We start from the raw sequence: 11148 nt of genomic DNA, 5'->3' as shown, positions 1-11148 counted from the left end.
CACTTTCTCAAGGATGCTTTGGTGGGCTCTTCAGAGACCCTCTTCTGGATCTTCCTCCCCCACTTCCTTTGACCACGAAGGGCACACCAATTCTGTGCGGTCTCTTGTAATTCTTTCTTTAATCCCAGCACATGCAATCCCTGGTCCCAATTCCAGGCTCTTCCTCCTCAGGTCTCCAGGTGGCCTATCCAGTGAGACCCAAGTTGAACCGTATCACTGCTGTCTCCCAGTCAATCCTGAATGGGCCTCAGGAAACAGTCCGTCACTTCCCCTACTTATCCCGGATCCCACTGTCCTAGCACCTGCCACCAACGTAGGTGTTCAGCCCATTGCTCACCCTCTGGATTTCCTAGGAGTCAGACCCCAGCCCACAGGCTGCCTTAGCCGCCTTAGACATGGCTTAGGCACCAGTCCTCTCTCTCCCTACAGAGAACACATTTCAAAACCCTCCTAATGACACCTAAAGTCTTTCTCATGAGTTGTGAGGTGAGAATAGTCAAAAAACTTTTTTCTCAAGACAGCCAGGTGGTAAATATTTCAGGCTTTGTGGACTATCTGTCTCTGTCATAGCTACTCAACTCTACCTTGTAGCTTGAAAACAGCCATAGACAACACACAAACTAATCAGGGTGGCTGTGTCTCAATAAAACTTTATTGATGAAAACAGGCAGTGACGAGATTTGGCCTGCAGGCCAAATGTCTGCCAACCCCTGGGTTAGAGGTAGTGTTTCTCCACCCCTTCATTTCATGCCCCATTCAGGGGAGGGATGGGAGCCTGAGACAGGCAACCACTTTCTCATGACAAGCCTCCTTACACCAATTTCTCATGCTCTGTGCTCTGGCCATTTTATCATCTGAAAGCGGGGGAGGGTGTTTAAGAGTGGCGAAACACCTCAGACCCTTCCCTTGGAAACCTGCATTTATGGATTTCCCTCACAATCACTTTTGTAACTGATAAGAAATGGGCACCTGAACTGAAAATGAGGCAGGGAAGAGTTTCAAGTGTGTTGAGCCTGAGGTAGCTGGGGACCTGCGCCGGGGCATCCGGTAGAGAGCTGGAATCTCTGCCTTAAAAGTCACAAGGGGTGACCTGGGCATAGTTTGTTTCTTGCAAAAGGCGTAGCCATCATCCTCCCTTCTAGCACAGGCTGTCTTGCTGTCTCAAACAGAGAATGCAGTGCATACCTTCAACTTCTTTGTTAACTGGGATCTGATATCACAGCAGCCTTGCTGTGACTTTGCTGTAAAAAACCTGCCACCCAGGGGGGTGGAGGCTCCTAGAACGAGTCGCCTTTAAACCCAATGGCCCCGACAGCTTTGCCTTGTGCGTTCTCGCAGCTACTATCCAGATTTCTCTCTCCTCTGTCGCCTTCAGCCTGTCAGCAGCTGCTTCTGGATGCCGCAGTCTGCCTATCTCCAGCAGCCTCCTTCCCTGTTTTGCTTTTAATGTGTTTGTACTTAAAAGACTCAAGGGGTTAGAATTGTTAGATAATTATCCTAGGAGTGAGTGCTGAGTGTCCACTGGGTGGCATGTGTGACCTTAATATATGGACAATATCTATTTTGGCTGTTTACAGACTTGTTTTCATGTATTTGTTTGTTTAGATGGAACATGTACTATGGCTGCTTACAGACTTAACTGATTTATTCATTCCCTCATTTTCGTGTATTTATTTTTTGCTTGAATTCAGGTACTCAGGTACTCAGGTACTCAGCCATGTTGCTGATATGTTGTCCCAAAAAGGACCTAACGACCTCTGTGTTGGACCCCCCCCAAAGGGGTTGGGATCCCCTTTCTAATCTTCTCCTTTTTTTTTTTTAGTTAAGATTTTGTTTATTTATTTGTGAAAGAGAGCACACGTGAGCACAAGCAGGGGGAGCAGCAGGCAGAGGGAGAAGCAGGCTCCCCAAGGAATAAGGAGTGTGGGACTCGATCCCAGGACCCTGGGATCATGACCTGAGCTGAAGGCAGATGCTTAACCAACTGAGACACCCAGGTGTTCCCCTTTCTAATCTTTTAATTGATATATATATTCACATATGTACAGAATTTTAACTAAATGCATACATGTGATCTACGTATTTTTAAGGCATTTTTTTTTTCATTTTTGCTTGTCTCCCCTCCTGCTTTCACTTCCATTAAGGCGTCCCTTTCCCCACTGTGATGTAGCATGCCAACAACTGGGTATCTATCCTTTCATATTTTCTGCATGCTTATACAATCACAAACACACCCTCACACACATAGGATGTCTTTGTTTACATGGGATTCAATCTTGCCCACTCAACAACCATACTTTTGCTCCTTTCCTCCCCCTCTTTCCTTGCTGACATAATTTATTTGTTCACATGTAGGCAAATATCTCTTGGTCTGAAGGAAAGGCACCCATATTTTAGCCAACAAATCGTGCTTTGGTTTTAAATAGACAATTCCATTCTTTTTTTCATTTGTTTGGGGATGGGCATGTGGCTCAGTTCTGGTCAATAAGAAGTAAGGAGAACTCTGGAATAGCTTCCTTTCCTTACATAAGGAAATGTAGTGTGATTGCTGGATTTCACAATGGGCCCACTTGAGATTCATGGTCATGAATATCAATTGAGAATCAGATATGTCCATTAAAATACCAATGGATTTTGTTTTTTCTCGAAAATTGACAAGCATAAGCTAAAATATATATGGAAAGGCAAATGAACTAGAATAGCCAAGATAATCTTGAATAAAAAAATTAGAGGACTTACACTTCCAGATTTCAAAACTTTAACTATAAAATATTAGTAATCAAGTGTGGTATTAGTGATCAAAGGAACAGAATAATGATTTCAGAAATACAACCCTACATATGCAGCCATTTAATTTTTGACAAAGTTGCCAATGCAACTCAATGGAGAAAGAAAGCTTTACAGTAAATGGGGACAGAAGAACTTTTTTAAAAAGTGAAACTTGAACCCTATCTTACATATATACAAAAGTTAATTTAAAATGGACCATAGACCCAATATGAGCACTACAACTTCCAATAAAGCTTCCAAAAGGAAACAAGAAGGATATCTTCATGATTTCAAGGCAGGCAAAAATTTCCTAGGCAGAATACAAAGAACTATAAAAGAAAAAATTAACAAATTTTATTCCATAATAATTTAAAACTTCTGGAAACTTCTAATCATGAGGTAGTAACAAAGTCCAGAATTACCCTTCCACCATAAAACAAACAAACAAAAAACCGGAAAACTGGAAAACATACAGGAAACAATACTAATACTAATATATTGTGGGTTTATAAAACATATGTAGCAGTAAAATATAAAACAACAATAAGCACAAGGATTGGAGAGGACACAGACAGGTTAAAAGAAAAAGGATGGAAAACATATGTCATGCAAATACAGATCATAAGACCAGAGTGGTTATATCAATATTAGATGAAACAGATTTTAGGGTAAGGACTATTACCAGACAAAAAAGGAAATTTTCCTAATGAAAACAGGGTCAATTCATCAAGGAAAAATAATAATCTTAAATTTGTACAAACCAAATAACAAAGATTCAAAATACATGAAGAAACTACTGACAGAACTGAAAAGAGAAATTGAAGGGGCGCCTGGGTGGCTCAGTTGGTTGAGCGACCAACTCTTGATTTTGGCTCAGGTCATGATCTCAGGGTTGTGAGATTGAGCCCAGGGTCAAGTCAGGGCCTACTTAAGATTTTTCTCTCTCCCCTTCCCTCTGCCCCTCCCCTCACCCCACTGGCACTCACTCGTGCTCTCTCTCTCAAAAAAATAAATAAATAAATAAAATACATTAACAAAAAAAAAATAGATCCATAATCACAGCAAAAGATATCTAAGTAACTGAGAATAAGTAGACAGAAAATGAAGAGATAAATACTTAAACAATACTATCAACCATCCTGACCTAATTGACATTAATAGAACATTCCATGCAACAACAGCAGAATAAACATTTTCAAGTGCACATGGAACAATTATCCAGAGAGACCACAGCCTGAGGAATAAAACAAGCCTTAGTAAAGTCAAAAGGATTGAAATCACACAAAGTCTGACCTCTGACCACAATGGAATTAAATTATAAATCAAGAACAGAAAGGTCTTTTTTTAAATTCCCAAATATTTGAAATTTGAACAATACATTTCTAAGTAAATGTGGGATAAAAGAAGAAATTATAAAGGAAAATTACAAGATATTTTGAAGTAAATGGAAATGAAAGCACAACGTTTTGAGAGGGAAATTTAATGTTTTAAATGCTTATATTACAAAAGAAAAAGCCTCAAATCAATGATCTAGGCCTCCACTTTAAGAAACTAGAAAAGCAAATTAAATACAAAGCAAGCAGAAGGAAGAAAATAATAAAGGTAATAGTGAAAATTAATGAACCAGAAGCACATAAGCAATAGGATTAATCAATAAAATGAAAAGCTGTTTCTTTGAAAAGATCAACAGAATAGACAAACTTTCAACTACACTGAACAAGAAAATTTTTAAAAGAACATACAAATTACCAACATCAGGAATGAAAAAGGAGACATCACTACAGACATAAAAAGGGCAGTAAGAGACTCTTATAAGAAACTGTATGGCAGTAAGTTGTTAACCTTTAAGTAGACAGATTTCACAAAAGATACCAATTATCAAAACTGACCCAAGAAATAGAACATCTAAAGAGCCCTGTATCAATTTTAAAAATTGAATAAAACCTTCTCATAAAGAAAGCACTGGGCCCAGATAACTTCGCTGGTGAATTCTACCAAAATCTTAATGAGGAAATAATACGGATTCTACACAAACTCTTTCAGAAAAGAGAGAAGGAAGGAAACTGCTCTCAATTCATTTGATGAAAAAAGGCTGCTCAGATACCAGAACCAGTACAAGAAAGGAAACTACAGACCAATATCACTCATAAACATAGAGGAAATACTCTTGACAGAATCTCTACAAATTGAATTCAGCAAAACATATAAAGGGTAATACTCCATGACCAGTGGGGTTTATTCAAGAATGCCGAGTTGGTTTAATATTCAAAAACCAATCACTAGAATTCATATTTACAGTAAAATAGAAAAACCATATGAGTATCTCAGTAGATGGAAACATCTGACAAAATTCAACACCAATCCATGATTTAAAAACAAAACAAAACAGGGGCACCTGGGTGGCTCAGTTGCTTAAGCAGCTGCCTCTTGTTTTGGCTCAGGGTATGATTTCAGGATTCTTTCTCTCTTCCTCTGCCCCTCTCCCTGCTCGCGTGCTCTCTCTCTCTAAACCAAATAAATAAATCTTTAAAAATAAATAAGTAAATAATAAAAAAATAAAAACAAACAAAACAACCTCTCAAGAAACTAATAGAAGGGAACTTCCTCCACCTGTTATAGGGCATCTATGGAGAACCTATAGACAACAACCTAGGTAATGGGGAAAGAATGTTTGCCTCTGAGATCAGACACAAGGTACGCTCACTACTTTTATTCAACATTGTGCTGGAGGACTAGTGATTGCAGGGAAGAAAAACACATAAAAGACATACACAGTGGTTAGGAAAAAATAAATAAACTGTCTTTATTTTCACAGGACATGATCATCAGCAAATGACCAATATGCAAATGAAAAAAAAAAGCTCAACCTCAGGGCCAGGTGTTAGACTCTGGGGGAGTAGTTCCAGGAGAAAGGAACTTCTGTTTTTGTTTACCATAGTATCCTAAACACCTAGCACAGTGCCCATCCATAGAAGCAGTCATATTTATATTGTGAATGAATGAATGAATGAATGGGCAAATATTAGACTGGGGTGGTTCAGTTCCGGAAGGTGACATTTCACTTCAGCCAAGATTTGATTTTAATAACTTTGAATTTTGGAAAAAATATCTTAGATCTCAATCTTAAGTCAAATAGGAAATTGCCAAAAGAAACTGTCTTCCTTTATCAGTTACTTGTGATGGTTAATTTTACGTGTCAACTTGACTGGGCCACGGAATGCCCTGGTTAAATGTTACTTCTGGGTGTGCCTGTGAAGGTGTTCCTGGATGAGATCAGCATTTTAATTGATGGAATCAGTAGAGTGGATTGCCCTCTCCAATACTGGTAGGCATCATCCGGATCTGTTGATGGCCGGAATAGGACAGAAGGTGCAAAAAGGAGGAACGAGCTTTTCTCCTGCCTTAGTGCTGGAGCTGGGACATCTCACCTCATTTTCTCCTGCCCTTGGATTGGAATTTATACCACTGGCTTCCCTGGTTTTCAGGCCTTTGGTCTGGGACTGACTGCTAGTTTTCTTGATTCTCCAGCTTGCAGATGGCAGATTCTATACACTATAGACACACACACACACACACACACACACACACACACACAGATATTAGAATATATATATTTTCTCTATATATCCCAATATATATATGTAGAGAGAATATATATTAGAATATGAGAATTAGAATATATTATTATAAATTATATATTTAATTATACATGATTATAGTTCTCTATTAAATATATTTATATAAAATAATTCTAAATTATATTAAAATTATATTAGATATATTAGAATATATATATAAATATATTCCGTGTGTTTGTGTTTAGTCTAATAGTTCTGTTTCTCTGGAGAACCCTGATTAATACATTACTCATATGCTCACTCATATGCTCCTATGCTTACTATCATAGCTAAGATTATCAATCCAAAACATTATAGGTTTGCTGCACACGTATCTATATTTCCTTTTTTAAGGAGCTCATGTCTTCTGATTACAAAAGTAATACATGCCTTCTTTTGGGAATCTAAAAGATACTGAAAAATTAAGAAGGAAATAAAAATTCCCTAAAATCCCATTGCCCCACCTGCCACTGAGCTCTTCTTCCTTCCGGTTCCTGTTTTCCTCATAATCTGTTCCACTAATTTGGCACCAAAGGCTACAGGCATGGAGATAGAGGTTGATATGAAAAGGAATCAGGTGGGTACCTTGGGGACAGAGGGGGACATCCATGTGGAATTTTCCAGCAGGAAATGCAGTCGTAAACCAGGAGAGATTTCCAGTCCCCATGTGAGGAGGGAGAGGGATCCCACTGGCGTCAGGTGAAATCTCGGGAAGGGAAGGAGCCTAGCCAGAGAAGAGAAGCAGACCAAGAAGAAAGGAAGAATCTCTTACAATATAGTTAGTTTATACTTGCTCCAGAAAGTATATGGAATAAAGCATTAGAAAGAACTTATTTTCTCTTGAGTTCTTATCCATAAAGGTTTTCCCAGGCTCTTCAGGAGTGAGATGCTTTCTGTATTTTCCACACCTGTGGACTGTGGCCAGCATTCCTTTCACAAAAGAACAAGTTGACATGTGAAGGACACAGAATTAACCAGACAATTACTTCCTGAATGCCATCTTTTCCTTCCTCTGAATATTGATTTCACCTACTCTTTAAAAACACGAATTTGTTTGGAATGGCTTTTCAGAACTGTCTATTTTCACACCCACATTAAGAACAATGAATCTGCTTAAATCTATGTTCTCTGAGAGAAGGCAAGTTTGCAAGTTGTTAAAATGTCTTGCTGAGTTTTATCAGTTGCATGTATTTATCATCTTCCAGCCATCTTCTTAATAGGCTGCATTCCTACTGCTTCCAGGTCTGCTCACAAAGGACAGCTCTCCTGAGTTTTTGTCATTTGCCAAAAATTTCCTATTGGAAGATTTGACTTGTCTGCCCGGACAGAGACAGAAGTCCAGCCATAGCTGTACGAATGGTTGCTACATGTCCCCTAGCAGACAGAGGAGATGCCATCTTCCGAACAGAAAAATGGGAGAAAATACCACCAAGGCACCCACGATCTAGCTGATAACACGTTCCCCCAAATAACTTGTTTAAAAGACTTCCCGAACAAAAGCAACATAAATACGAACAACCCTATCCAAAAAGAACCTTCTAAATCTAAATTGTCTACCTCAAACACAAGAATCATAGAAGCCAAATTTTCCCCCTTATGCGTTCAAATCTCAGTAGGATGGTACACAGAAAATGTTCTCCTTCAGGCCCTCAATCCAACAGTCATTCTAGGGCCCAACCTCCACAATGCGTTGGATCCCAAAACAACATGCTTTTTTTTTTTTAAGATTTTATTTATTTACTTGACACACACAGAAAGAGAGACAGGGAGGGCATAAGCATGGGGAGCTGCAGTGGGAGAGGGAGAAGCAGGCTCATGACACGAAGGCAGACACTCTTCACTTATTTGCCCCAGGGGCCCCTCGAACTCCACAGGCCACAGAAGCAAATCATCTGGCTCTGGGCATGTTAGTTAATGGAATTGGGCCTCGCTTCCTCAGCTATAAAACAGGGCATTACTGATAGCCACCTCATACAGAAGTCTGTTACAGAGATGAAATGAAATAACACAGAATTGTATATTGCGTAGATCTAGCACATGGTAAAGAATCTACAAGTGTTTACCATTATTCTACCTTCACTCAAACCCATTCCTTCCTCCCCATATAGTCCCCAAATTGACTCACAAATCCACCACCCTCTCATCAAACCAGAACCTTGAGCATTCTCCTTGAAACCTCCCCGTTCCTTAAATTCTGTCCCAGCTGGTTCATTCCACTTCTTAAAGATCTAACCTTGTCTTTCCCTCTCTATTGCCTTAAGTCCTCTGCATCCCCTGGGACTTAGAGCCATTTTTTTCCCTGACCTCACTCCTGCTGCTGTACACCTTTGTTCTAAAGAGCACATTGCGTGACACCACTCTCCTCTTAAAATCTTTCAATGTCTCCCCACTGCCCCGGGGCCAAAATCCAAACTCCCTGGAAGGGCACAGAGGCTCTGCAGGACCTGGTCTCAGTCACTCCCTCTCAGTCCACCCCACCCCTAAGCTCCAGCTGGTCCTCCTTAGGGGAAGGTGATACCGAAGTACTCATCGGCCTCAGTCCACAACTTCTCCAACTGCTGCTGCTTCTTCCAGATGTAGTTTGGGAGCCACTTCCTCTGACGAGCCTTCCTGGACTTCTAGTCAGATGAGTATCTTTCTTCTTTGTTCCCCCTGGGTCTCTGCCCTAACATTTATCACGCTTTAGTTCTTATCTGCTCACTTGTCTGTCCTCCCCAACTAAACGGAGTTGTCTGCCGCAGAAAGATCGCCTTTTATTTCCATATCCCCAGAACCTAGCACAGTGGCTAGCAGATAGTTGGTACTCAAGGTACGTGAACCAGGGCAAAGTGTTTCCACCAAAAAGGAAAGGTTTGGGGGAATCTGTATCAAGGGTTAGCGAATCCCGCCGCACAGGGCTTCACAGGGGTTCTTTCGGGCCTGCGTGGGTAGCCACTGCCTGCACGTCCTTCTCAGTGCTCCACTCTCGCACAGTTAGAGCAGACACAGGGCGGCACAGGCGGAGTCTGCACCGGCGCCTGCAAGTGCACGCTTAGCGGGCTGAGGTTAAATCTTGCGCCCTTTGTTCCAGGCAGCGGAGAGCGAGTGGGTCCGTGCCCGCCCAATCGCCCCGGCCGGGTGCAGGGCCTGCTTGGGCAGAATGGCACGAAAACGCACGGGGGAACGCCGCGTCGGGCAGGGGCGCGCGTGTGCGCGGGCCCTCTCCGTGCCAGCCTCCCGACTTCGGGGCGCCGCGCTCTCCGGCGTCGTCGCCGGGGCCCAGCCTCAGTGCCAAGCAATCTCCCGGGCCCGCCGCCACCGCCGGCGGGAAAGCGCCCGGCGTCCCAGCGTCACGCGCCAGCAACCGGGCGCGCGGCGCGCGGGACGGGGGCGGGGCGGGGGCGGGGCCAGCGCGCCCGAGGCGGGGCGGGGCGGGGCGGGAGCCGGGCACAGGAAGCGCTGGGAGGCCCGAGCCGTCCCAGGGTGCCCCGCGCGGCGTGGACTCGGGCCGCTGCCGCCATCCCGCTGGCGAGAGGGAGAGAGAGGCCCGCCCGCTCGCCGGTCGGGCCAGTGTGGGCCAGTGCGTGAGGGCGCGGGGGGCCGTGTCAGCGAGACGCAGAGCGCAGCCGCCACCAGCAAACGGACATGTTGGAGCCCATCGCCGCCGCCGCCTCCTTTTCCTCATCCTCCGAACGGGACTGAGAGGGGGCCCGCCACCCTCCGCCTCTGCCGCCCGCCCCGCCGCCTCGGCCTCAGCCTCTTCCTGCCCGGCCTCTGGCTCCGCCGCTCGTCGCTTCCCCCCCGCCCCTCAGGCCCGGCCGGTTCCCCGGCCCCGCTCCGCCGCGGCGCGAGGTCTATGTGACCGGCGGGCCCGGAGCAGCCGCCGCCGCAGCGTGAACATGGACGCCGTCAACGCCTTCAACCAGGAGGTGAGGAGTGCTCGGGGCTAGGGGGTGCCGGGCCTGCCGCGGGAGCCAGGGCTCCGTTTCTCCCGCCGCCGGAGGTTTAAAGCTTTGGTCGGGGTGGGGACGCTTCCTGCCCGGGTTTCGGGGCGGCGGGGCCTGCGCAGAGCGGCCTGTGGTCTGGGAGAGGTCGCGGCGGCCACGGGAACCGACCCCACACCCCTCCCCCATCGCCCACCCCCGGGCGGCGACCTCGGGCTGCCCCCCTCGCCCCCTTCCGGCCTCCCCCAGCCCGCGTCTGCGCCGGTGCCTCTAACTTCGCCCTCTTTCAGGTCCGGGCGCTTTCGCTCTCTGCTCCCAGCCCCGTTACTGGCTTCGCAGTGCCGGGAGCCCGCAAGGGGCTAAGAAAGAAGCGCGGGCGGGCGTGTGGGGTTGGGGGCGGGGGAGCGGGAGCATCTGCCGGTCGCTGGGCTGGCGGAGCGGCGGCCTCGGCTCTCCTGTTGCTCAGGCCGCGGCGCGGCGGCTGCTGGACTCTGATCCCGGGTCGGGGAGGAGTTGGAGAGGGTGTTCATCCCCTTCTCCCGGGATTCACATACTTGGGAAATGGGGTTCCCAAATGAAAAGGGGTGGCTCCTTATTTCCAGTCATGAACACAATGCTCTTAATGGTCTCGGTGGCCCCAACGTAACACCTAAAAAGTTGAATGGGAGAGGAGTACTTGCTCCGCCTCGGTCCGGTAGAAAGCCGGCTTTGGCCTCCAGTCCCCCACCCTCGCACTCCTCCCGCGGTAGTTAATCCGCGGCTCCCTTCTAGGGGAACATTTACATGTGAAAACCTCCCAAAACCGGGAACAAAGCTGCCTGCCGCCTTAAAGCTCTATA

General features: G+C 45.3%; 1 protein-coding gene across 4 annotated transcripts in view; it reads left to right on the top strand.

Annotated features, from left to right (window-relative positions):
- Nucleotides 1–9821: 9821 nt before the first annotated feature.
- SCAF4 (SR-related CTD associated factor 4) overlaps nucleotides 9822–11148 on the top strand; it is a 60465-nt gene continuing 59138 nt past the window's right edge. For all 4 annotated transcript variants that reach the window (XM_027586108.1, XM_027586105.1, XM_027586107.1 and 1 more), the window contains exon 1: nucleotides 9822–10294. In XM_027586108.1, coding sequence (XP_027441909.1) covers nucleotides 10265–10294 — 30 coding nt within the window. In that variant the 5' untranslated portion in view covers nucleotides 9822–10264. The remainder of the gene's footprint in view (nucleotides 10295–11148) is intronic.

The sequence above is a fragment of the Zalophus californianus genome, chromosome 1 (assembly GCF_009762305.2).
Source record: "Zalophus californianus isolate mZalCal1 chromosome 1, mZalCal1.pri.v2, whole genome shotgun sequence".
NCBI lineage: Eukaryota > Metazoa > Chordata > Mammalia > Carnivora > Otariidae > Zalophus > Zalophus californianus.
The sequence above is the reverse complement of the archived record's forward strand: the minus strand, read 5'-3'. Positions and strand labels throughout refer to the sequence as shown.